Source organism: Bombus terrestris, chromosome 4 (genome assembly GCF_910591885.1).
Source record: "Bombus terrestris chromosome 4, iyBomTerr1.2, whole genome shotgun sequence".
NCBI classification, from domain to species: domain Eukaryota; kingdom Metazoa; phylum Arthropoda; class Insecta; order Hymenoptera; family Apidae; genus Bombus; species Bombus terrestris.
Window position 1 is genome coordinate 3781609 of NC_063272.1, and position 26548 is coordinate 3808156.

A 26548-nucleotide genomic window follows, 5' to 3' on the forward strand; every position below is an offset into this window, starting at 1 on the left:
TAATTATCTTTGCGGATGCTGCAGTCTTCGTGTTTGTTGGTGTCATTCTGAAAGTATTAGAGTTTCTTCTCTCCGCTGATATGGTTTTCGTGGACGCATTGTTGGGATTTTCCCTTTTAGAAACCTTTGCTGCTGCATTCTTCTTGCAGTATTAGTTTCTGTTGATTATAAGTTGTACTTTCCTTGACACGTGGTTACCTTTGCTGATACCGATACTTGATCCTTTAGCGCGTGATAGTTGCTTGTCTTCGCTGATACTGCGTGAGAAGATCGTGGTCTCTCAACTCTCGCTGTCTGCTTATCGTACTCAGTATTGTGATGGGGAAAGGGCGCGAAAGGCGGTACGGGTCGGCGGATGTCTCATTGTTCCTTGTTTCGATTTCAATATTCTTAGGTCAGCTTTTAATTTTGTTCAATAATGTTATTGTGTATTTTTTCGTTAATTTATTGCGATATTTAAAAAAATGCGTCATATCCTTTGTTTCCCTTAAGCTTTCTGTTCCTAATTCTATTTGCTTAAAGTTGTGGCTCGCACTATTTGCGAATGATGACGGATTCCTTTTTTGTCTCACGTTACGGCTCGTATGAAGCAGGGACGTGACAACGACATTTTGACAAACAGCATGTATTTTCAAATTTTCTACTTTCGTCTTTTCTTGCAACAATAGCAAATACTGGGTCATAAATTTCATCATACAACGAGACCAAAATATATAGATTGACTGTGAATGCACAGCTGCCGACAATTCTCAATGCGTACTAGACTTTTATCTGTATGGATTTGAATTTTGTCTCTAAAATACACTAAAAACTGTTATATTTCGGATGTAATGTCACACGTATGGTGTAATATGTGATATTTCATAGTCTCTATTTATCGAATACTATCAAAAGATGCAAAACAAGATAAATAAGATTGGTGCCTGGAAACGAAATTTAGTCAAAAAGTTAAAACACCAAACAAAATAAAATGAAACTATCACACATGTTCACTATTCAAACACGTTAATTAAGATATATCAACTAAAGTGAGTTTCTACGATTCAGTAATGTTTGGCAATTTGAGAAGCATTATGGCAGATAAGAAATTCAATATTTGTGTACAGCATTTACAGAAAGCTAATAGCTACTAGCCAAGCTACTAGAAAAGATATGTATAATAGTTCCATATGACGATGAAAAAATATTTATGCCAGTTCGGTTAACATGCAAAGTGCCAAGAGTTAATGTCAAATCTAAATGGTGTATGGAAAATGTATTAAAATTATTGCATCGCTCCATTAATCCATTATCGTTTAAAAGAGAATATTCTCTTTTCTTCTGTAAAAAAAATATAATAAACAATTAATTTCTCTTTCTTAAGCAACTTACAATTAGTTTAATTATCATATCATTTTGTTATTCTCATACTTGTCTATCTCGGACAGAAAAGCAGATATGAACTTTTCCATAGATCGTAAAATTAAAATAGGTTCTTGAGGCGTGGAACTCAATAGGTTCTTGTCTATGCTAGCGTGCAATTCAACAGGACAGGTTCATACTTTTATAGGTTCTTGTATATGCTTGCATGTACCACCTTTAGCACTTGACCGTATGGTGCAGCACTAGCCCAGAAACAACCAGAATCATAAGAGTGAGTACACCCATTTCTTCTCTAATGATACGTATTTATATAATCGAAGTGTTTTTCTCATGTTCTTGTTATAATAAGTGACTCATAATTTAATTTAAAATGGCTACAAATCCCACAAACTCTTAAATACCTTTGAGAAAATTGTATTATAAAGAGAGAAGAAAATATATCATCTTTTACAATAGTTGTAGGTATTTTCATAATGTTATATCTCAAAATATGTGTACATAGAAATTATTATACATACATACATATACATATACAATGTAATTGTTGCATACAGAATACCTCATTCGAATCGAATATTTAAATTTTTCCGTTGCTATTAAAGATGAAAAGAGATGATTAAGAGCAATTTAAATAGATTTAAAGCACGCATTTAGACTCTCATAATTAAACCAATATTACTAGCCAAATATCACAAATTAAAGAAAAAAAATTAAAGAAAAATAAATTATCTCCTAATATAATTTTAAATGTGGAATAGTTTGTTCTTTATCACATAAGGAACAATTACTATCTCACATATAAATGTAAAAATACATAACAAAATTAAAGATTGAAAATTTTTGGGTTATTTCATTATAAGATGCAATGTATTATTACCTTGATCATGATAAAAACGTGTTCCTAAAATCATTTTAAAGATTATTTACTAATGACGAAATGTGTTGTTATATATTTGCTAACGAAGGAGGAAAAATAAATATAATATTAATTAATGGTAGAGTTACATACATGGCTTTTTGTAGAAATTTATTGATCTGTTAAACATGTAACGAAATATGCTACTTTACTATTTTTATATTGTATCAATTTAAATTCATTTCACTCGTACAACATCTCTTCAATATTATGGTATAATCAACCAATATTGAATTTGTCTTGTTACTAACTAATAACATTACATTATAAAGAAGCAAATATTATCAAACACACGCCTTAAAATATTTAAGTTTTTAGCAAATTTTTTGTTACCTTTAATAGCAGAAAGAATAATTTGGATGTTTAATTTACTTGAAATACCTTGTATAAAGTTCACTATTCATAGTTGCAAATAAATTATATTGCTTTTACAATTTAATAATTGCAAGTAATAACGTATTTGCTGATATATTTTTATGCTGATAAAATTGTATCATATTGCAGATTTTATTGTTGTGTATATAGTAAATTATAAATTCTTACAGATAAAATGGCCAAGTCGGACAATTTTAAAGATCATGTTAAGATAGCTGAAGAAAATATTGTCGTACGTATGTGCATTTATATTTATTGTATTTAAACTTATAGATATTAATAATATTTACTTCATTTCATTTTCTTTGTTGTTAAAAACTGTAAAAAACTGATTTTGTTGCATTGCTATTACAATGTACATCTCAAAAGGCTTTGCTTTCCATTTTGTGTTAACACCCTATTATGTTTCATTTATTCTGGTAACTGAACTATTATATGAAGTGTGGTGATGCTTTGAAAGAATACCTTGAACCTAGATTCGAGTGTCCTATTTGTTTAACTTGGCTGCGTGATCCAGTTTTAACATCTTGTGGTCATAAATTCTGTTCGCAATGTATATACACTTGGCTTCAGTAAGTTATATTTCAAGATGTTATAAAGTAACGTGCATAAATATGTATATATACATATAACATATTATATTTATATTTTACATTTATGAATTTTTATATTTTAGAAAAGAAGGTGCTTGTTGTCCAGTTGATAGCAAAAGTTTAAAATCTGAAAATGATTTATTCAGAGATTTATATACAAGCAGAGAGATATCACAACAACGTATACCTTGTCTCTACCAACAATTTGGCTGTGAGATTAAAATGTCCCCAATGGATATGGAAACACATATAAATGGATGCTCATATAAAAGAAATCTGGCAGATTCACGAACTGTCTATTGTTCCTTTAAGAATGTTGGTTGCATGAAAACTTTTCATACTGAAGAGGATTTACATGCACATTTAGAAGGAAATATAAATATCCATTTAATTGTTAGTTTATTTTATTTGATACAATCATATTTTGTTACAATATAGAAATGACTTTCCATCTATTTCATAGATGATCCTGAACATATTAACACAACTATCTGTTTCAAAAAATAACGTTAATGCTATAGCTGCAGAATCTAAATTATGGGATCCTCCACCAAAAAATACTTCTATAGAAAAAAATGAACCACCATTAGATTGGCAATACTTATTAAAGTAAATTCTTTTTGCATGCTATTGTATAAAAACTTTCTATAGGGCATGTTAAATACTTTATTGTAATTAAATATATTATCCTCTATTAGGAATTTATATGAAAGGATAGTGGTGCTGGAACAAGAAAACAAGGAGCTATCTATAACCATTTCTAATTACAAAACTCAACTCACAACTTTGCAAACTTCTTTACGATTTAGCCAGGAAGAAATCTCTTTACGTAGTTGTAATGGAGTTTATATTTGGAGATTACATTGTTTTCATGAGAAACTTGAAACCATGATGAATGATTCGTTAAAAATGTTTTATAGTCCTGGCTTTTATACGAGCCCTAATGGTTACAAGATTTGTGCTAGAATTAATATATCTTCTAAAGATCCTGAATCTCTATCACTCCTTCTGCATATAATGAAGTCAGAAAATGATGATGGTCTAGATTGGCCATTCAATGGAACAATGTACTTTGTTTTGGTTCACCCAGATAATCGGGAGAAAGATATACGAGAAATAACTTCATCAAGACCAGATCTTGAAGCATTTAGAAAACCAATATGTGAACTCAATAAGCGCAGTTTTGGTTATACAGAATTTGTGCGGATACGAGATTTACCTGATTTTTTGGAAAATGATTGTTTAATTTTCAGGATAGAAGTTCATGTTTATGATAAATTTAAAATATCAATATAATTCAAAAATGTTTGTGACATTGGTTTTTTTCCTTGTCTAAAATTAGAGCCGTTTTTAAGAAATTTACTAAAAATTTCCATCCTTATGTTAATATAACAAGTAAAAATTCATAAGAGACATTTGAGCATAATGAAATGTCTAATTTACATAACAATATGTTAAGTATTATAATGATATTCATATTATGTATTGTAATACATTTTGTAAAATTATACAATCATTCAGATAACAATTCTTTAAAACTTTGATTTGGCACAAATGCATATCATTTAATCTGAAACTTGAATAATATAACACATTCAGGTGCATTTTTATACAACCAACGATTCCTCTCATTGAATTCATTGTCAAATAGAAGACAAAATGGCAAAGAAACTCAGAGTGTAAATTACACTAAAAACGTACAATTTTAGATGTGGGTAACTCGAACCGCTATATTCCTGAAATTAAAGGTCGAAAACTAATAAATGATACAAAAAAAAGACTATAATTTTGTGTTTCCTAAAATAAAGTTTAAATCCGAAACGCATCCATTCGGAATCATATAAATTTGCATTTTTATCAAAAAGTACGCACTTGATTCGATTGAATGTCTTAAAGTTGTGCTGAAAAGAAATGTATTTATTTTAATGTAAAAATCTGTTGCCTTTTTATAAATATTGAATACAATCTTTAATTCACTTTAGATGTAAGTAAAATATTATACGTGTTTTGTAAGCAACTGTAATCCGTCCTGTAATGTGATCAAAATTAATTCTATTTGTCTATAAATATTTAATTGAAATAAAACTTTTAATTCACATATATATGTATTAATATTTTTCCTCGAGATTTCAGAAACATACAACAATATATTTTAGATACATACAGTAGCGGACATATACCTTTAAATATACCAATTAATTAAAAATTTTGTGACCTTATAGGACTGTTCCATCCTCCCCGACATCGATAATTTTTGAATACGTTATAGAAATCAACCTTGCGAATTTTCCCTTATGCACATAACCACCGGTCCCGTTTAATTTCCAAGCATTGGTAAAAGACTGCTGATATCACTACAGTATATTTCTGCCTATGGCTATCCGCCCGTGGTATTATATACGCCAGTTTGATTGCCGGCCGTTTATCTTCTGTTTGTAACCGAGGTTTGGACGAGCGTAAAAATCCTGTGCACAATATATATGAGAGGCTGCAAGAAATGTCTGTTTCAATTAAATTCAATTAAAAATGAATATAATCAATGTATTAATCTTATGATTAGGATAAATTTTCCAATCCGGCCGCCTTGTGGCGTCCGACAATACTTATCTCAATCTGCAATATCTCAAAACGCACAAAATAATAACGATTACTTTATCTCGTAAAATAATACCAATTATTCATTTGCATATTATTTTTACAATTAATTTGTTATTATTATATGCAAATGGCATAAAATGATATTAAAATAGATTTAAACATCTACCCCAAACCCAACACATTGATGATTTTCATCTTTAAGTGATTTATAATAGACATTTGAGAAGAATTAAGGAAACGACAAGTCGGGGGCATAGTGGTAGGAGAAAGAAAGGTATGGTCATTGACATATGCAGACGATATTGTGCTGATAACGGATAGAAAAGAGGAGCTAAAGAAAATGCTAAAGAGATTCAAAAAATTTTTGAAGGAAACCGAATTGGAACTGAGCACGGAGAAGACCAAGATAGTAGTTTTTGAAAAAAGAAAGAACGAGATAAGGTACCTAGGGTACATACTATAGAAAAACGCCAGTGATGAGAAACACATACAAGACAGGAAAAACAGAGCAACAATAGCAATGAAGAAAACATGGAGCGTGAAAGAAAGAATTTTCAAACAGGACTACAAGAGGAGAATGAAGATGTTTGGAGCACTGGTAGAGATCATGGCGCTGTTTGGAGCAGAGGTATGGTGCTGGGACATGGAAGAAAAACTGGATAGAATACAAAGAAGATATGTGAAATGGATCTTAGGTTTAGATATGACAACACCAAATTATATATTGATAGAAGAATGCAAGCTAACAGAAATCAAAGAAAAATCATCAAGAAGAGCAGCAAGGTATGAAGGAAAAGCCATAGAATCAAAAAAGGGGCTAGTAAGGAAGTGTATAAAGGAAAGAGAGAGAAACTGGGGAAATGGCCAGAAGGGGAAAAAAGCAAGAAAGAGAAAGAAGGGACTACAAGAGGTAAGAAATGGAAGGACACAGATGGAAGCAAGAGAATAGCAAGAAAGGATGACAGTAGACCAAATTATAGAAGGAAGAAGAAAGAGAGAAGCAGAAGAGAAGGGGAAAAGGATAAGGGAATCCAAATATAACATATATTATAGAAAAATCGCCAAAGAAGAATTACCAAAATACTTAAAAGGTAGGATAAAATGGAAGGACAGAAAAATATTAGCAAAATACAGATGTGGAAAGAAAACCAAAGCAAGGGAATACTGGAAAGAAGAGAGAGAAAAAAGATGCAGGCTATGTAAAAGGAAAGAAGAAGACCTGAGACATGTAATAAAAGAATGCGAAATAATGGGAGGACCAAAGAACACAGAAAAAATACTAAACGAGACTGGAGAAGGACTAACATAACTAAAAACAATAATGGAGAAAAGAAGGGCAATACAAGACGGGGAGGAACGACAATAAGGAAGCACAGCAAGGAGGCAAAAGCTTAAAAGTTGCTATAGTTTTAGAGACAGAATAATTAAGGGAGTGCAATGTAATATAAAAGTGCAATATAATAGAGTGGATAAGAAGAGAGGTAGATATATGAAAAGCGAAATAGATATGAGATGTAAAACCGAAAGTTCGTCCAAAGCCGAAAGGCATGGACTAAACAATAATAAATAATAAATAAATATAATAGACATTTGTTGCATCTTCGGATGTATACATTGTGCACGGGTCCTTTATATTCGTTCGACTCACAGTTACAAACAGAAGATAAGCGGCAACCAAACTGACATATACGGTCAAATAGACGCACAATTATAAGCAGAAATACACTACAGTGGTACCTGCAGTTTTTTACAAATGTCTCGAAAGTTTCTGAAATAATTATATATAATTATAATTATATGTATAGCAAAAAGTTGTTCAAACTCTAAAAAGCTTTACGCGAAAAATCATCAATTTTTATAATGTATAATGTAGTGTAGTGTAATGTAGTGTAATGTAATGTAGTGGAGTGTATAATGTATAGTCTTAGAGTATCCATCATTTTTATGGCATTTCCAATAACTTTACGAAAAGAATTGCTTTTTCAATAAAAAGTCACGATTACCTTGACTTTTGCAAATGGTATTATGTACGAGTACCAAAAAGTAATACTTGCTTTGAAATAACAACAATAAAAATACATTTTAAAAAGATTTTTTGATTTGTAACTTTAGTATATATATACTACTATACATTTATCGTAACATTATACGAGTTTTTGTATATCTTCATCATGATTCCGCCGCTAGTTCCCATAATCATCGTCTTACGCAATCCTTTAAATCATCGTGTCTTGTGATGCATTATCGACCAAACAGTTCTTTAAGTTTTGCAAAAAACTGGAATGAAATCGCAGATTCATTCTTGAGTTCCTCTGTAATGAGAGATGAGCAGCCTGAATGCTTACGATCACGTATAGTTTCTCTGTCCCTATCAAATTAGTCCCTATAAATTATTGATTAGTCCCTATTGAAAAATTATTTTATGAAACAGATGAAATTATGTAGTAAATAAATTCAACAATAATAATACACCGTTTTGCATAGTATGCTATAATGCTATAATAGACAAGTAGAACACTAACTTTAGATAATACTTTTTTTTTATCTTATCTTAAAGTATTTACAATCAATTCCTCTTAGGAATTTGCTGTCTTTATCTGTTGGTATTTTTAGGTCTTTACCTATATTTTTGTTTCTGACATACCATGGGGCATTGACTGTTACAGCGATCCTAGTTTATTTATGTGACTCATTATTGCTGTCCCCGTTAGTGGTATTCCGTACATTCAAATTGGTTTTATTATTGTTTTGTAAATTTTGAGTTTATTTTCCATGCTGAGTTTGGAGTTTCGACTAGTTAGCCAGTACATCTGTCTTCTTTTTATCCGAAGGCGAAAACGTGAGGTTCGTTTTCTCAGGGACCGTATTCTTTTTATGTGACGCCAAATTTAAACTCCTTCGTCGATATCTAAACCGCTTTGCCTTCTCGGCTAATTACATTTCTAACACTGCAAGAGTATATGTTACACTATTGCCATACCCACATATTTTCACGAATTATAATTATAATTAAGTTACTATGTTAAGTTATATATTATAATTAAGTTACTTCTGAAGTAAATGCATAACCCTTTAAATACAGGAACATTTCCTATGTTTAAGTCGGATGGCTATTTTATCTAGGCGTTTTTTGTAGTTTATGAATTTTCAATAGCGTTTTGCGAGGCAAGGATTATCGTGTCACCTGCAAATGTGACAGGTATAATTTTTCATCGGTATAATCTGCCGTATAATAAGATAATTAAGATACAAGCACATTAAATAATATGTAACACTTCCAATAGATCTGTGAATGAATGAAAAATCAGGAAATAAAAAAATAAAAGATATGAATAAATAAAATAATAATCCACAAAATAATAATATAAATAATATCCATATTGACGTTTCTAATCATAGAAGTCAAAATTTCTGAACTCAAGATAATGTGAAAATCATAGTTTAATAGAATCATTGAATTCATTTTGGAGTCAGCTATAACTCTATCAAATTAAGAATATATAGTGTTATTTGCAAAAATCAAGCAAATTTTTTTATTGTTGTTTCTAACCAAATTGAGACTGATCCTTTGCTTTAAACAATTTTTTGTGAGATTAATGGAAATGCCACGTAAACAATAAGTGCCCCTCAACTATACTCCTGTACATACGATAAGTATTCAAACAGTTCCATTACAGTACATAGCTATGAAATGTTGATTAGATAACAATAATACATACATATGTATATATTTGCCATCATACTTATATACTTAAATATATGTATGTACTTTGTTCCATTATATTAACTTGTACGCAAGTGGGTTTAGTGGAACAAATAAGTAGTAACAGACCTATCAGAATATAAACTGTGTTACATTTACTTCGTCAGTAAGAATTAAAATAAAATGCAGATAAATATTATACTTATTATATTCATTTTTGCTTCATTATTTACGGGCATTGTTGGACTATCACTCATTTATATGGAGGCCTACATGCCTATTTTGATAGTTCGTTTGTTTCGTTACGGTAAATACTCTGTTACTTATCAATCAATAATTAAAAATGCAGAAGTACCTAAAAGGTGAGTAATAATAATATAATACATTAATTAACTATTATATTGGCTAATTTGTTGAAAAACCCATGGATTTGAATGGGACACTTTTTAATCATTTTGTTGTGACGTACATATAACAAGAGAAATAATAAAAAGGATTGAATGAATCCTACTGATTTTAAGAAAAAATAAAGTACTGTTGATATTAATAGGTGTCAGCTAGATTAAACACATTATATACATTTATTATATTTAACAATCGATAGTTTAATTAAGAAAGACATATTGTTAGCATATCCATGAACAATATTAATATACGGATGCATTCGCATATTATTTTTCTTCTTATATGTACGTCACAACAGAGTGATTAAAAGAAGTTCCATTCAAATCCTATCAACTGAGAAAGTAGCTTTTCAACAAATTCATCAATATATTATTAGTTTATTACAATATTTTTAGGAATGTATTCATTTATAACATTTTAGATGGTTTAAACATTTTTATGTTTTGGCTGCACCAGTTTCAAGCTATGTCTTATATTTAATAATTTGTAAATTTTTATGGACGGGTAATAGTCCCAAAACTGTTATATGGATATTAAATATATGTTTGGGATCATTCAGACAAGCACTAGGTAAATACTTAGATGTTTTTGAATTTTAAATTTACTTATTAAAGTCTGGATAAGTGCTCGAAAATAAATCGCCGAAAATTGAAAGAGAAATAAATTTGAGAATTGACTTGATTTTGAAAGAAATATGTGTATCGGTATGTGAATGACGATGGAGCATTTAGGCGTAGATCATTAGGCATAAAAATTAGGCGTAAAAAACTAATAAAAAATATCTTTTATTAGTAATCATTACATTTAACAAATGTTTCACAGTATCACCAGAAAGTACATTTATAGCAACTCTACTTTTAACTTTACACTGCTGGAAACGATTTTATGAAACACATTTTGTAAATATCTTTAGTGATAATATGATGAATATTAGCCATTACTTAATGGGATACATACATTACATAGGAACCTTTATATGTATCATAGGTGAATCTGATGGTTTTGTTGAAGGTAATTAAACACTTATAAATATCAGATTAAAATTTGTTTTTAATCAATAGAGCCCAATTTATTTTAAAGCTGCATGTTCCTCATATAGGTTCAGAAGGAAACTTTTCCTGGAGAAGAATTACATACGTACAACTAATATGTGCTATTATTTGTGTACTATCATCATATGTACAACTCAGGACAAATTTTATTCTTAGTAACTTACGATGTAATAAAGATAGAAAGATTATTTCCACAGCATATAAAATACCACATGGTGGTCTGTTTGAGTATATATCAGGCGCATTACAATTTACAGAGATAATTATTTATATACTACTTTCTATTATCTTATGGCAAAGTACTAATTTTCATTATATTACATTTTGGGTCATAATTAATCAGGTAAAAATATTATATAACATTTTTAAAGTATGTATGTAACTTTGAATTAATAATTTCTTTCTTTTATTTTAGACTGTTACTGCTATACTGACTCACAAATGGTATATACGAACATTTAAAAATTATCCAATGTCGCGAAGAATTCTACTTCCTTATATTTTTTAAGTATGACAAAATTCTTTTTATTATACATATAATGTTATTACAGAAATCTTAATTATATTTACGAAGTAATATTATAATTAAATGAAAGAAGTGAAACAGTTATATCTCCTTAATAATGTATATCTTTTTATAACATTTGAAATAAATTATATTAAGCAATATATGCCTACTTCAGTGTGGCTCTGGTCCACATAAACCTGCAAGTCTACACCATCACCATTTTCTCATGGTTCTCACATGTTATACCCTCATAATATCTCCAACCACTAATGATCTTGCGTAATTGATGTGACTTAAGACAATAATAAAACAAATATGATTTTAAATATTAATTTATTTTACATTACGTACAAACAAATGTAAACTATGATTAAAATACAACACTTTAACAATAATTAAAGCTAAAGTATTTATTTATTATTTGTATCCTAATTTTTAATTTTGACAAATAAGTGAGAAATTTTCTTTGCAATATATACAAATATTGAGTTCTTGCATATTTATTTATTCTTTCACTTGAACAGTAAGCTGAAACAAATAATTTAATCCTCTCTGAGATACGAGATAATAGTAATTCTTAAAAAAATATAAAAAGTGGAGTATATTGATATATTTATTCAGAATTTTTGCATACACCACAATAATTAATGTTTTTATAAATATATTAATATACACCAACATGGAAATGTTTTATCAATTAAGAATAAAATACAAATTAAAAATATTTTATTTACCTGTATGGATAGCCCTGTACTTTGTTCCTAAATATTGATAACAGCAAACTAAAGAAGATAGCAACTAATCCAGCGCCTATTGCTGCGAATATTCGTCGCTTTTTTACATCACCTTTACGTGAGGCAGCTTCAGTCATTAATATTATACCCAATACCACTGCTCCATCTTATTACATTTTGTTAAGAAAAATATTAGCTATATATGTATGCATTGAGAAAGTTATGGTAAGGTCATAACAACTGTATAGTACGCAAACCATAACATTTCACTGTCGAATATTTACGATTTGAGAAAAGACAAATCAATTTTTGCATTAATCCTTTATGAAATAAAAGAAATAGACCTTATTGAAAGTTAATATAGTTTTATGACCAACATATAGTTTTTCAAAAATAGAAAATGTTTGATTTAGTAAAAACTTTGATTTTTGTATTACTTGATTAAACAGCATATGTAATACCATATTTGTTCAACAAATGCCTAAGGGTTAAACTAGATTAAAATTTATTTTATAAATCACTTACACACTTTAATAAAAAGGATACTCAAAATCATAACAATGTATGTTTCTAAAATAAATTGGCCTTGAGAAGAAGCATGTATGTAAGCTACGTTTCCACTGGGTGATCTATGTATGAAAGGTGGACCTCTAATATGATTCCACATTTGTCCAGATATCATTGTAAGCGTAAAGAACTGTTTTAAAAAAACATTAGAAGATAAATTGTCATTTCAATGAATATATTTATACCATGACTATTACCAATGCACCAAGACCCCAAATTGTTTTATTATAAATGAAATCTAAATTGTTACGCCTCATGTATAAAAATCCTCCAGTAATTACTAGAAACATTATTATTGCCACTGTGCCAGAATAGTTCGGTGGTCTAAGTATTCTAATCTATAACACATTTTGAACATGTTAATATGATTCTTACTGATTAAATACTCATACATATATATATAAATACCTGAATATCAGTACGTTCAGATATCCACTTTGCAATTGCTTCCGCTGCAAATCCTACTCTTTGAATGTCCATAGTATCTGCAGGTTTTGGTTTGCCTTTTGGTGGAAAATGCATATATACTGGTGCGGTATTTAATCGCATCTATTGTAAATATATTTACTTTTATTTTTCACGTATTACATTCCTATATATATAGAGTGTCACAGACAAATATTTCACCATGTGTTTAATAGATTATTCTGAATCAAGGTCATATATACTGAGACTTGGTTCATATTTTTTTGAGATAATTGTTGTTCACTTTGCTACATTATCAATTACCACAGTTTGAGTTTATGAAGTAATCTTCATTGATGTTAATAATCTTGTATACAACCTTATTACAATCTTGAACTAATATTTCCAATTCTTCTATGTCAGAAGTGAAATATGATCATGATATGGAAGCCTAATAAATAATAAAAATCGATTTTATGCTAAAAGCATTACTATCAAAAGGAGACTGATTAGATATTTTTTACTCTTCTTAATGAATATTATAAGTACTATAAGTCCTTTAAGTATTGGTCCTTGTTTCCATTAACATATATAATTTTTATGATTCAGAGTAACCTATCAAATATACTATGAAAATTATTTAGTTTCCTTCTGGGATAACCTGTATAAGCATAGATGTATTGCATACCATTTGAAAAACATCAGATCCTTCATCAAAATCTACAGATGCAAAGAACAACTTGTTTGAACGAGACTGTAAATATCTGAATGAATGCGCCACTATTACAAATTCATCGTTTGCATGCCTGGTAAAATAAAAATATAAAAAGGCTAATTAACATTAAATGTAGTAAAGTTTGAAGATAAATTAACATTAAAATTACCTGCATATGTGGCATTGTCTTTGAGGTGCCATAGCTGTGAACATTACAATAACAGAATAATTTCTTGGTGTAGTTTTAACATATTCTTTAAATTTTGCCCCATTGAACTTAATCACATGTCTCGTGAGAGCTAATTCTGATAACTGCTGTACTCTGTCTGACAATGAAGAGCCAAGAGTCTGAAATACATTATTTTACTTATATTAAATATAAGAAAACTGAAATTTAAATAAATTTTGAGTGATTGAAGGTTAAACATATTTTTGTTATATTGGAAACTTGTATATTGCGTAAAATTGTTAAAGTGCATTAATAATAACGTACTAATATTATCATAATTGTTTCAATGATTATTTTTGAAATGGATCGAATTTAAAAAATTGAAAAACTAATTTGTCATTTCCATATGTATAACAATTACAATAAAGTAATTAAATTCTCACGTTTTTCATCCTGTATTGCCCACAAACATAATTTAAACTTAAAATAAGTCCCAACAGTACAATACTTGTTTTAAAATCCATTACAAACAGCATAAATTAATATAGTACAAATACAAATGATCTACCACGAGCACGTTACAGCTATGCAGATAATGTACGAATCTTATTGGTCTATGCAATACAACGTGGCAAATTTTATCCAAATAAATAAACGTACTAAAACTTTATTATTTACACTAACTAAGTATTTTTATTATAAATTTATTTTTTATTTTATATATACATTGTATAATAATTTTTAAAATCATACATTCTATATTTTAAGTTTTTATGTAACATTTGTTAAGAGCGCATACAACAATTTTTGAACTTTAAATTTTGATATCCTAGTATAAAACCACAATTTAATTTTTAATTTTCTTCTAAAAATTCCAAATGTTTTAGATATTATAAATAACATATAATGTTATAAACATTAATTATAATCATAATAAAGTAGTTTATCATGTATGTTTACTAGTAGTATATAAATTTGTAATTGTATATGTCAGTTGAATATATATTCAACTTATATATATAAAATAAATTGTCATTTAAATGTCGTCAGTAAATTGTCATTAAATTTATCTTCTAATGATCTAAGTTTTTGATACGGATTGGTTCATAGCAAAAATGTATCTATTATCTGATTGGTCAGTTACATAACACATGCCCGTTGATTCGTCATTTTACTATTGTTCAACTTGTGTAACCGTTATTTCAAATCAGAAGGACCGGTGGAGTAAAGAAATGTTTGAATCCGACTAGGAAGTTAATGTCGTGACTAGTGCCTTTCCCTCTCATTCAAAGATTACAGTTCAAAGAGGGAAGTGGTGTAACGAACACCGTGAACAGTGTTTTTCTCCGTACTAAAATCAGTGATAAATATTAACATTATTTTCAAAGTTGTTGTGTTCTGTTGTCTAAATACGTTAAAAACATTTCACAATGTCATTTTCAAAAGCCAGAATCCAAAGATTTAATGAATTCGAAAGTAAGTAAACATATATCTTTATAACTCTATTTTCCTTGGTGCGCATTATGATGTATGCACTCTTATATATGTAAAATGATATTAATGCTATTATTTTATAACTTTATTGTTTTCATTACCTCCCTATTTTTTCGAAATTATCAAATGTTGTGTAATTTTGATATTTACACAATATGTATTTGGCGGGAAGTAAATTGAAGATATGTTAGAAAATATTAATATCAATATGAAATATTATTTATTTATATATAGACATACATACATATACATATTCTAGTTGTCATATATCCTTTATTGTTAACAAGTAGAGTTAATTATAATTAACAAGATAAGTTTACTTATCAGAAAGTATAGTATAATGTATGTAGTGTACATATTTAACAAATATAATATAATTTTTATAGTATAAATATAATATGACATTACAACATAAGAAATTATTATGTTTCAGTATTGGAAAACAATTTTTCTTCTAAATTATGAGTCTTTTACTTGAGAAATAGTTATCAAAGTATTAAATATTACTTGTATTATGTATTTATATGTGAATTTATGTAAATAATAAATTATTTCTTATTTTACAGTAATAACAATAGAAGCTTGACAATATTTTTGTATATTATGTATTGTATAGTAATATATGTATATTATAACAGTGTTTTATGTATCATTTTCAAAAATTAATTTTTATTCACTGGATTAGCAGAATTTTATTAGTTAACACATTGATTTTCTCGAACGAAGTCAATGATAAAATTAAACTCATTATTTATTTCTAACTTCTACGTAACTTAAATTATAAATATATGTTATTGTAAATGTAACTTAACATATTATAGCAGAAAAATCTCATAACAAAAATAATGAACGATCGATCGTTTAATTATTATAGAATTATTAATGATATATCCTTTTTCTAGGCTGTGGAGCCGAAAAATAAATATATGTATATATATACAGTACCGGACAAAAGTTTAAGACTACCTTTCTGATAAGTTATTGCATTATATTATAGATTATAAATGACCTACAGTTCGAAGTTGTCCTTACAATTGCATATACACTCAAAATTTATCTACGAACGGCCACGAGACTTTTAAAACAATGAACAGTACTTGAAAGGACGAGTATGAAACAATTCGATGTTGTATTTGCTACGAACGTTCAAACATTAAGACGAATATTCACATATGGTAGTGCTACGAATTTATGCAACAATAATAAGTCTATTTAACATGACATATTAAATTTATAACAACAATCTACGCGTAGAAGATAGAAAATTTGTTACATCACTACGCAAGAGAAAAAAGCCATTTGCCGAAATATAGCAAATATTATTGAAAAATCTGAGATAGCGTGCAAGCAGTTATGATACCTAAAAATTTTAGAAAAAAAATGGATGCTATTAGAATGAACCAAAAAATTACAGTAAAGATGGACCATTGCATCCATTGGTTATCCGAAAAGAATAATTTTCGAACTGCTACTGATTTTTAAAATGAAATTTATGCTACTAATGTTATGAACATTTGTGAAAGAACTCTTTGAGGGTGTCTTCATGATTTTGTCATTAAAGGACGTATGTTTCGGAATAATCTAATGCCCAATTGTAAGAATCGGAAACTGGGAATTGCTTTCACTGAAGCACGCGAACACTGAACAGTACAAGTATGGACAGTATATTTAAAAAAAGTATTGTTTTCTGATGTATCGAAATTTAGTAGGCTGTAATAAAGTGGAGTTCAATAACGAATAATTGCGGACTAGTGGTTATTTATTATGTACAACATAGTGCGATAATTTATCAGAAAGGTAGTGCTTTCAAACTTTTTTCTGCTACTGTATATTATATATGTTTATGTAGATATGTATATGTATAATAATAATTTTATAATAATTAAAAATATATGTCACTAAATTATCTAAATAAAAAAGAATATAAGATAATGAAATAAGAAGATGAAACGTCGGAAGCCATTTAATTCTTAAAATTAAGTGTTGCATGCAAGAATAAGAGAGGGGGATAAAAGGCGTATGATACAAGATCGATTTCGTTACGCAACTATGAAAGAAGGGGTGGTTCGGACGTTAGAGAGAACACCTGGTAATTCGATGATCCCATAGAGCATGTTTCTTGCATTTAGAAACAGCTGTCTTTCATTTGCGCTTACTCTATGTAAACTAACACTTACCGAAACGGGATTTCTTTTTACCAACGTTAGTTGTGTTACTATCCCTTCCACTTCTCACAATATATAATGAAATCAACTAAAAATGTTTGGAAATTAATCAAATGAATTTCATTTTTATACAATTATTTCACAATAATTATATTATATTACAATTATTTATTCAAACTTATTGATATTTATCATTTCACTTATAGTAGCTTATCCAAATATTTAAGTACTTATAAAAACTTTACATGACACATGAAACACGAAACATAAATTTTTATTAGCACTTCAATGATATTTGACTGTCATTGTTGTATTGGTAATGTTTGAAATAAATCTGAAAACATATGTACAAGTTACAAGATATTCAGTGCATTTATATATTGTAGAAATCACAAAAGAGTATGTACACAGTCAATTAAGGATTATATTCATAAGTGTCTTATATGTTTAAAGTGACCCTTCTTGCTGTATATATAAATATATGTTTGTAATAGGTACTAAATACATGTTTGTACATAGTAAGTTTATACAAACTCTACTTATATGAACAAAATTTTATTTAGTGCCTGATTAACTGAACTTCAATCGTGCTTCTATTATCTTAACAATTGCTAAGTGTTACTCTGATTATATAATGCCTAACATGTATTTGTTTATCTATATTTAGCCAAATGATTTTTCTCAGTGCTTTTATTATTTACATCTTTTTTTATTATTTTCAAATGTATATTTTGATTGAATTTTGCAGTATATGTTATTTATCATTTCATCCTCCACATATAAAACATTGAATTAATTTTATGTTAAGGTATTACATTAAATTACAATTATCTGAATTCATTGTCTGATATTCTGCATATTACAAAATAAGTAAGTCAAATTATACAATTACTGATCTTAAAAATTAATTTCTAAAATCATAAGTATTAAAACTTATCATGTATTTATAAGTAAATGTTTGGATAGATTTATACAAGTGTGAATCCTGATTAACTGAGTGATAAATTATACAAAATGGAGAGGATTAACTAGACTTCTATTATATGAATAACTTGGCCATATAAACTTGTGTATTCACCAACAGATTCATATAAATAGCATATTACTGTACATTTTTAGATAAGTTTAAAATTTTTATCAGTTTAATCATGACAATTGTGTTTTATTATAGGATTAGTGAAATTTTAAAATGTTTTATATAACGCACATAATATATATATATATGTACATGTATGAAAGTTTTCTATGGTAAATATTCAAATACTCTCATAATCCTTATACCCATATAGGGTGTAAACAAATTTTTCGTCATGACCACAATCATATAGAAAGGTCTCGACACTTGCTAGAGAAAATTGTTTGAAAATTGAGTCGTGTCTAGTCATGAAAAATTGACATGGAAGGTTAATAACAAAGTAGTGCCCGTTCTTACAAGACAAACAGAGATGAGTAAAGTGTCATGCATGCTCAGAATGAAAATCTTCTTGTCTTCCATGTTGATTTTTTATGACTGTTTACGATTCAGATGTCGGACGGTTTCCCTAGGCTCTGATATATGAGTGTCTAAAAGTGTTTATATCATCGTGATCATCACAAATAATTCTTTTACACTTTATGAATACATGAACAATAACAGGAAAGCAAAAACAAGAATATACCTATAGAATCTCATTTCATTAAATATTTTTTTATGAAATTATTTCATACGAAGCTTTCAAAAAATATATTTTATACAGTGACTACAATCAGTATTTGTACATACGCTTATTTTCCAATGAAACATTTTTTTAGTAGGTCCTCTATTTCATCACCACAGTATCAATTTTTTGTAATCATATGTAAGTATTAGTAAATGAAAAATTTAATATACTTGAATGTAGTTAATTAGTGTGTGATAATTATTATATTAGTATATATTATCAGTATATATATGCTATAATAAATATAATGATGTAAAAATACTTATTGCAGTCACTATGTATATAAAAGAATATATATATATATATATATATATATATATATATATATCTTCTTTTCTTAATTTATATTTTAAAAGAAATAATTGTTACAGATGATGTACCTCCACCAGGGGCGTATGATCCAAAATTAGATAATAAAGTAAAAGGTTTTGTTATTGAAAAATCAGAGAGATTTCATGACAACAAAAGCGTTGTCAGTGCAGAGTGCAATGTATCAGTGTGCACTAAAAATGCAAGCAATGTGGCAATTACTTTTAGAACGGTGCGAAATAGAAATTAATTGGATGTAAAAAATTTTCTTATTGATCTTACAAGGGATGAAGTTTATCTGAGAGATATGTACAGAAGTATTATTTAATTGTTCATATTTTATATTTCTTTTACAACAAATGCATATATAGTCGGAATGTATGTTTTAATAAATTTACATTTTTTTCATATATTCATACACTTTTTATGTAAACCTTGGCACTATAGCACAAATTACTGTATCTCTTGGATATACCGCAACTTACAGAGAGTTAATGAGTTATGAAAAAATATATATGTTTTTTTTAGAAAATATTTTAATATCAGTAACAATATGTATTTTAGCCACAACCACCACGAAAACACAATCGAGACCAAACAAGATCAAGTTCAAAAGTAAAGTCACGTGGACTTATTACTGCTAACGACCAAAAATTGAAGTATGATTCCGAGCATCAACTCGCTGATCTTCAAGTAGAATGTTCCAACAAAGACAGGACGATACAAGAGCTTGAGAAGCACATCGAGGACATGAAGGAGGAAGTGCAGAAATTAGAATTACAACTCGACGAGTTACATAAAAAACAAACAGAAGTAGAGGAGCAACACCGGAAGGACATAGAAATAATGGTTGTAAAATACTTTCTAACAAGAAGTATAATTTTATTTCTAACAAATATTTTATTAACGACTCCTGCATCCAGGCTAAATTGCAACAAGAAATTTTAAATGGTTACGATGAAAAGCATCAAACCGAAGTGAAGCGCCTTCGTTCTCAGCTTTTGGAAGTTTCAGAGGAGAAAGAACGCGAAATTGAAGCAAGAAAAGCTATGGAAGGTGATCTTAGAAATCGTATTGTGGATTTCTCGAAAAGAATAGCAGCATTAGAATATGAATTGGCAGATAAAAAACACACAAACGTGAAAAGAGTAAATACTTGTTTATTTCGAAGAATTAAAATGATTTGGAAACATTGTAACTCTGTCACAATTTTTAAAATTTGTTCTTCATAGGTTCAATCTCTTGAAATACAAATTGAAGAACTAACAATAAAATTAGAAGAGATAACAGTAAATCACAAATATGAAGTTGGCTTGCTGGAACAAGAAAAGGCCAAACTTAATTCATGTGTTATTAATTTAATGGAGGAACGTGATAAGTTAGAGCTAAAGTTGCAAAAGCGACAAAATGTAGTTCTTGAACTACAAGGACAATTATCTGCCCTTCAATGTGAATTAGATGAACTAAAGGGTGAATATGAAAAAGTTGTTGAAAATTTTTCGAAAAAAGTGGGTGATCTTAGATATAAATATGAAGAAGAAACTAATAAATTGAAACTCGATTTTGGAAAAGAAAAAATGATCCTTGTCAATGAAAACGAATTTGAAACATCGCGTAGGATAGAAATTGAAGCTAAAGTAAAAGATATTGACGAGCAAAATAATTTTCTTAGAAAAGAACTGGAAGACGTTCAAAATCTTTCCAAAGATGTAAATATTAAAATTTTTATCTGTTTGAATAATAATAGAAAAATTTTCTTAACTTCCTACTTTTTATTTTCATTCAGGTTAATAATCGTTTACGTGAGGCGCATCAAGAATTAGAAGATTCACATAGAAAACACACTCTTATTTTGAAAAAACATCAGGAAGAATTAGGTGATATAATAAAACTTCATGATGAAGAAAAATATAAACTGAAACAGCAATTGGAGGATGCAAGATTGAATTATATAAAAGAGATAGAAAATGTATATTCATATGTTGTTTTATCTTTTTTTTTTTTGTATATTTTAATTCGAAACATAGACAAGATTTACATACATTGTTTGTTATATAATAATCTTTTTGTGAAATAACATATACTAATTTTTTGCGTAGCTAATGATAGCAAGAGACAAAGAAGTATCAGAAGTAAAAGAAGCTGCGGGCAAAATGATCGAAGAAGAAACAAAACGAATTAAACAACATGCCGATAAATTAGTAGCAAATGCAGAAGCTGTTACGAGAGAAACATTGGCAGCTTGCCGTACCGAATGTGAGGAAAGAGTAAAAAGAGTGATTGCTGATAGTGACGCGAAAGTAAGCGGGTCACACGTGCGTAAAATAAAAAACATCACTGACTGAGTTCTTTCTTCTAACACCCAATAAAAAATCGTTCAATAAAAATTCTTTTTTACTATACCGAGAAGAAAAAGAGTTATACTGAAAGAATTTTTATTGTGGACACTATTTCTTTTCCGAAACCTCTTTTAGTATTCTCTTTTCCAGTTTCTGTGATGTTTGCCGAATATTTTATGCTCTTTTGCAAGAACGTATGCATATAGTTTTTAAAATGAACTTATTAATCTAGATAAATGCTATGATCAGAGAGGCAAAGATTACTGTAGAGGAAGAAATGCGACTTACTGCGGAAAGGTATAAAGCGTGTTTAGCGCGAGTAGAAATGGAACGAACGGCATTAGACGAAAAACTGGCGATTAAAGATGCTGAAATTAATAGGCTTTCCGCAACTCTGGAAGAATTAAAGAACTCTGCAGAAACTCAGGTGGGTTGTAAAACGTAATAAAAAATAAAGATAATATTTCAAAGTACCAGTTTGTATTAATTGATTAAACGAATTTAGGAAAGTTTTGGCCAAAGCTTACAAATAGAATTAGATCGAGCAGAAACTGAATTAGCAGAAAAGAAAGATGAATTAAGAGCTCTAAAAGATCAAATCCGAACAGAGGCAGCGGAAATGGTAGCTAGACGAAAGAGGTACATCATTTTTCACAGAAAGAACTATATGTATTTTTATAAATAGGTATTTATGTATATATATATATACACACATGTATACATGTATACATGTACGAAATTTTATTTAGATTCGAAGTTATAATGGCTGAAAATCAAGCATCAGTTGCTGCTTTAACTAAACGTTTGGCTCAAAGTAATGCTGAAGTGGAAAGATTACAGCATGAATTAAAACGTGGTGAAGATTGCATAAATGAACATCGTGATTTACTGAGTATTATGCGCAACAACTCTCAAATAGTACATGAACAGGTGCATGTTTTGATGGATCAATTAGACGCTAAAAAGGGATTGGTCGATCAACTCGAAGCTGAAAGTCTAAGCGAATTGGAATCATTAAAATCTGTATTCGAAGCTAAAATCGACGACTTAAAGAAAATAGCAACCAGACAAGTTGCAAAATTACAAGCTGAAAATGATGTGAAGACCGCTCAAAATATTGAGGTGCTTTATTTTTTATTTTTGCTTCAAAAGTATTAAAAATTTTAACAAGTGAAAAATTTGAGAATTATAATAATTATTTAGATATAATGTGATTAATTGTTTAAAGATGAAAGTAAATCACTTCATCATCTCATTTCGAATTTTAGATGAAAAATCAGCTTCAAGAAATGGCTAACCATCTTGCTGAAGCACAAAGTATGCTGCTTAAATTGGAAGAAAGAAACGATGCTCAAGAACTCGAAATTTCTCGAGTGGATATGCTAAACAACAAATTTAACGAACAGTTGAAAGAACGTGAAACAGCAATAGAAGACTTAAATAAATTGTTAGAGCATCAATCAGAAATTCATAAAGTTACCTTAAATGAAGTATGCTCTCGAAATTGCTATATTAATGCTTCCTTTTTACTAGGAATAAAATAAATGAATTTAATTATTTTTACTATTTTTACAGGCAAGTTTGAAAATAGAAGAACTTTCTGATAAAATTAAATGTCTTGAAGAAAAGGATAGCCAGATACCGGTAATCGATCATTTTTTTTTATGTTTTATATCTAAAAAGATAAAGAAAAGAATTCTAAAAAATACAGTAATTGTTGTATTTTGTAACATATATGTGATTTATTCAAAAATATTGTATCTGTATAGAAACATAATGAATTACTCGAAGAAGAACAGAACAAATGGAGAAGTTTAGAAAAAACAATTATAGAAAAACTTGAAGAAGAAAAGTCCCGCCGAGAAGCAGCTGAAGAGTACGTTGTTTTCTCCTTTAAAAATAAGAATAATCTAAGAAAGTTATAAAATAATAAATTTATTTTTGTCTGTTTAGTGAAGTGAAAAAGCTTTCCAAATATAATGAGCAACTTCTAAAAGATTATCAAGAAATCCATGAAAAATACGCTGAAGTTGTTGGTCATCATAATCACAGGCAAAGAATTAAACATGTATCTCAACTGAAAGATAAAATCAATCAACTTGAACAGGTGCGTTTAACTATCTGTCTTGGCATCGTGATCATTTTATATTGCATGTTAAATTGATATCCTTATCATGATAGTAGTAATATCTTTTAATATTACAAACATTGACCATTGAAACAAATATTGATTGTTAAATTATTTGATGAAAATATTAAATTTTCTGTTTATATTTATAGTATGTTAATTTATCTCACTGTTTATTTTTGTGTGCGTTATTATTAATAATTGTTTATTCATTGCTATTTGCTGAATTTGGCAAACTATTTGGCTTCTTTTATTTTACATAAATGATATACTATAATTTTGTGTGAATTTAGGCTAGCACCACTTTGTTGTTTATGTAACTAATTTAATTTATATGTTGTTTATCTAACTACTAACTAGTGTGCCCAAATTATTTGTTTAAACAATAGGAGAGAATATGTATATATTGACTAGAATAGTAAATGTATATAAATAAATTATTTCTATTGCGTAAATGGTATTATTCGATTTCATTTGCATTGGTCTAATTATTTTGTCTTTGCTTCTCTTAGTTGCAAGTATTAACTTATATACATAAGTAATTAAATACTTATGTAATATATATTGATTGATTGTAAAATAAATGTGATAAAATGTAAATTGTTTCTAGGATTTATATGCGAAGATGAGGACAATAGAACAGCAGCACAAGATGATCGAAAAATTGAGAGCAGAAGAAAAACGCGTGCATAGTAAAGGAAAAGAGAACATGTTAGGAATTTCACAGAACACTTTTGCGACACCTATTCCTTCTCCACATAAACCATTGACGCCACTAAGGAATCGAAATGATTAGTCTTAATATTGGCATATTATTCATTTATGGTTATTATAAATGCGAGTTGGTAATAATTATTACATTAATGTTTATACTTTAAGAAACATATTCGAATTACTGCATCAGTGATGGTATTAAGATATTAAGTTTGCCAGAGCTTTAATATGTTAAAATTATAAATATATATTATATAGTAAATAGATCCTCTACAAGTACTGATTTTCAAACTTCTAATAAATGAATAATCTTTGTGGTTATTATAAATACGATTTAAAAATAATTTAATTAAACTCATGTAGTAATTCTAAATAAATATCTACTTTCTGAAATACATATAAAACACATATTGTGTACGTCGTGACTGTATTATAATTACTTATTGATTTGATAATTATCGACTCGCATTTATAATAATTTTTGAATCAATATGCATGAATTTTTTTATTATGAAACATATTTATTACTCTAACATTTTTAAATCCATAACAAATTTAATAACTTAATACAAGATCTAATACTCTATGTAAGGTCAAGTGTTCAGTTTGCTAGGTTCTGTTAAAAGATTGTAATAATAATGTTTAGTTATAAAGATTACATGTTTGAGCGATATTGACTTTCTAAACTTATGTTTAGCTTGTACAATCGATACTAAAAGAAGAAAAAGGAATTTTATTTATATGACAGATGTTTTTCCCCGATGTTTCAATATATATCAATTACATAAATTTTATTTGTAATACATTTTTGTAATCTATGACTATATATTGAACTTTGAAAAGTAATTTTTAAAATCAATGTGGGTGAACAAGTTCTATTGCATGAGTTTCTTGTATGAGATTATATATACTGCTGAAAAAAATCGCTTATTCTTATTGAATTTTAGATGAAATATATGAGCAACAATTACGTACTTAACGTTTGTTATCGTCATAATACTTTGGATGTTTTTTTTTATGCAAAATATAGTATGCCTATATAGTTACTACTATACTCACAAAAGTATTCAAGCACTTACAGAAATAAATATATATATTATGTGTGTTACACGAAACATTTTGAAATTTCACGAGGACTGTAACAATCCTTTGCAGTTTAGGACTTTTTTGTTTTGGCAACTCGAGACTATTTTTCGTATACTTGGTGAATTTCTTACACCTAACTTGAAATGATTTCATATACAAATTAACGTATAAAACTATTATATTTTAATATTTTATGTACCCTTACATCTGAAAGAAGTAAATTTGTTAAATATTAAGCTCTGTATTGTTTCTTCGTATGGTATTTTATAAAACAATCGCCAAGATTCTCGGCTTGTCGGTGCAAGTATCACAATAATATATTGTTTGATGTCTTTCGCCAGGATTATTTCGTTGAGGGTAAATTTTATAATCCTTTTCAACTCCTGTTAGAATAACATGTATCTTTCCATTTACAATCGGATTTCATCGAAACTAGAGGTAGAGGTAGAAGCTCGATTACGAGTCTGGCGAAAATCTTTTCGCAATTGTTCAACTAAAGTTTTTACATACT

The 26548-nt window shown here is 28.4% G+C and overlaps 4 protein-coding genes and 1 long non-coding RNA gene across 15 annotated transcripts; 3 read left to right on the top strand and 2 right to left on the bottom strand.

Moving 5' to 3' along the window:
- Window positions 1-1567: 1567 nt before the first annotated feature.
- LOC100647374 (TNF receptor-associated factor 6) lies at window positions 1568-5346 on the top strand. Of its 2 annotated transcripts, none has more exons than XM_003394833.4 (6): window positions 1568-1633; window positions 2824-2885; window positions 3095-3225; window positions 3330-3639; window positions 3710-3855; window positions 3945-5346. In XM_003394833.4, the coding sequence occupies exons 2-6, from the start codon at window positions 2829-2831 to the stop codon at window positions 4540-4542; spliced, it is 1242 nt and encodes a 413-aa protein (XP_003394881.1). In that variant the 5' UTR covers window positions 1568-1633; window positions 2824-2828; the 3' UTR covers window positions 4543-5346. The 2 variants fall into 2 exon arrangements, with proteins under 2 accessions (XP_003394881.1, XP_012163166.1); XM_012307776.3 differs by lacking the exon at window positions 1568-1633 and adding an exon at window positions 1640-1820.
- Window positions 5347-7920: 2574 nt separating this feature from the next.
- Window positions 7921-8622, bottom strand: LOC125385047. 4 transcript variants are annotated; one of them, XR_007223992.1, is made up of 2 exons: window positions 8489-8622; window positions 7921-8212 (listed from the first exon to the last, which is right to left on the bottom strand). It is a non-coding gene; the product is annotated as an uncharacterized LOC125385047 (long non-coding RNA). The 4 variants fall into 4 exon arrangements; XR_007223989.1 differs by having other exon boundaries at window positions 7921-8227; window positions 8489-8616; XR_007223990.1 differs by having other exon boundaries at window positions 7921-8227; window positions 8466-8596.
- LOC100647495 (polyprenol reductase) lies at window positions 8536-11671 on the top strand. The gene is made up of 5 exons (XM_003394834.4): window positions 8536-9909; window positions 10374-10522; window positions 10775-10963; window positions 11052-11347; window positions 11420-11671. Exons 1-5 carry the CDS (start codon window positions 9731-9733, stop codon window positions 11510-11512), a joined length of 906 nt encoding a protein of 301 aa, XP_003394882.1. The 5' UTR covers window positions 8536-9730; the 3' UTR covers window positions 11513-11671.
- A 157-nt stretch (window positions 11672-11828) lies between these two features.
- Window positions 11829-14711, bottom strand: LOC100647725 (tumor suppressor candidate 3). Its single transcript, XM_003394836.4, has 8 exons — window positions 14546-14711; window positions 14103-14281; window positions 13907-14024; window positions 13222-13362; window positions 13011-13151; window positions 12793-12943; window positions 12247-12412; window positions 11829-12040 (listed from the first exon to the last, which is right to left on the bottom strand). Exons 1-8 carry the CDS (start codon window positions 14636-14638, stop codon window positions 12025-12027), a joined length of 1005 nt encoding a protein of 334 aa, XP_003394884.1. The 5' UTR covers window positions 14639-14711; the 3' UTR covers window positions 11829-12024.
- A 619-nt stretch (window positions 14712-15330) lies between these two features.
- LOC100645868 (putative leucine-rich repeat-containing protein DDB_G0290503) lies at window positions 15331-26273 on the top strand. 7 transcript variants are annotated; one of them, XM_048404809.1, is made up of 16 exons: window positions 15331-15578; window positions 17578-17685; window positions 19833-20002; window positions 20335-20619; window positions 20694-20918; window positions 21003-21479; window positions 21557-21739; window positions 21870-22085; window positions 22342-22536; window positions 22615-22748; window positions 22859-23231; window positions 23378-23599; window positions 23685-23753; window positions 23879-23985; window positions 24063-24216; window positions 24848-26273. In XM_048404809.1, the coding sequence occupies exons 1-16, from the start codon at window positions 15533-15535 to the stop codon at window positions 25031-25033; spliced, it is 3150 nt and encodes a 1049-aa protein (XP_048260766.1). In that variant the 5' UTR covers window positions 15331-15532; the 3' UTR covers window positions 25034-26273. The 7 variants fall into 7 exon arrangements, with proteins under 7 accessions (XP_048260766.1, XP_048260767.1, XP_048260768.1 ...); XM_048404810.1 differs by having other exon boundaries at window positions 15332-15578; window positions 21870-22070; XM_048404811.1 differs by lacking the exon at window positions 17578-17685 and having other exon boundaries at window positions 15332-15578.
- Window positions 26274-26548: the final 275 nt, after the last annotated feature.

Excerpts from the sequence above, each read along its gene's own strand:
- LOC100647374 (XM_003394833.4), top strand. The coding sequence starts at position 2,829 with ATGGCCAAGTCGGACAATTTTAAAGATCATGTTAAGATAGCTGAAGAA. Across the intron at positions 3,640-3,709 it reads ATATAAATATCCATTTAATT|ATGATCCTGAACATATTAAC; the intron begins GTTAGTTTATTT and ends TCTATTTCATAG. Across the intron at positions 3,856-3,944 it reads GATTGGCAATACTTATTAAA|GAATTTATATGAAAGGATAG; the intron begins GTAAATTCTTTT and ends ATCCTCTATTAG.
- LOC100647495 (XM_003394834.4), top strand. The coding sequence starts at position 9,731 with ATGCAGATAAATATTATACTTATTATATTCATTTTTGCTTCATTATTT. Across the intron at positions 10,523-10,774 it reads ATCATTCAGACAAGCACTAG|TATCACCAGAAAGTACATTT; the intron begins GTAAATACTTAG and ends AATGTTTCACAG. Across the intron at positions 11,348-11,419 it reads TTTGGGTCATAATTAATCAG|ACTGTTACTGCTATACTGAC; the intron begins GTAAAAATATTA and ends CTTTTATTTTAG.
- LOC100647725 (XM_003394836.4), bottom strand. The coding sequence starts at position 14,638 with ATGCTGTTTGTAATGGATTTTAAAACAAGTATTGTACTGTTGGGACTT. Across the intron at positions 14,282-14,545 it reads GGCAATACAGGATGAAAAAC|ACTCTTGGCTCTTCATTGTC; the intron begins GTGAGAATTTAA and ends AATGTATTTCAG. Across the intron at positions 13,363-13,906 it reads GATCTGATGTTTTTCAAATG|ATGCGATTAAATACCGCACC; the intron begins GTATGCAATACA and ends TATTTACAATAG.
- LOC100645868 (XM_048404809.1), top strand. The coding sequence starts at position 15,533 with ATGTCATTTTCAAAAGCCAGAATCCAAAGATTTAATGAATTCGAAA. Across the intron at positions 21,480-21,556 it reads TTCAAAATCTTTCCAAAGAT|GTTAATAATCGTTTACGTGA; the intron begins GTAAATATTAAA and ends ATTTTCATTCAG. Across the intron at positions 23,754-23,878 it reads AAAAGGATAGCCAGATACCG|AAACATAATGAATTACTCGA; the intron begins GTAATCGATCAT and ends GTATCTGTATAG.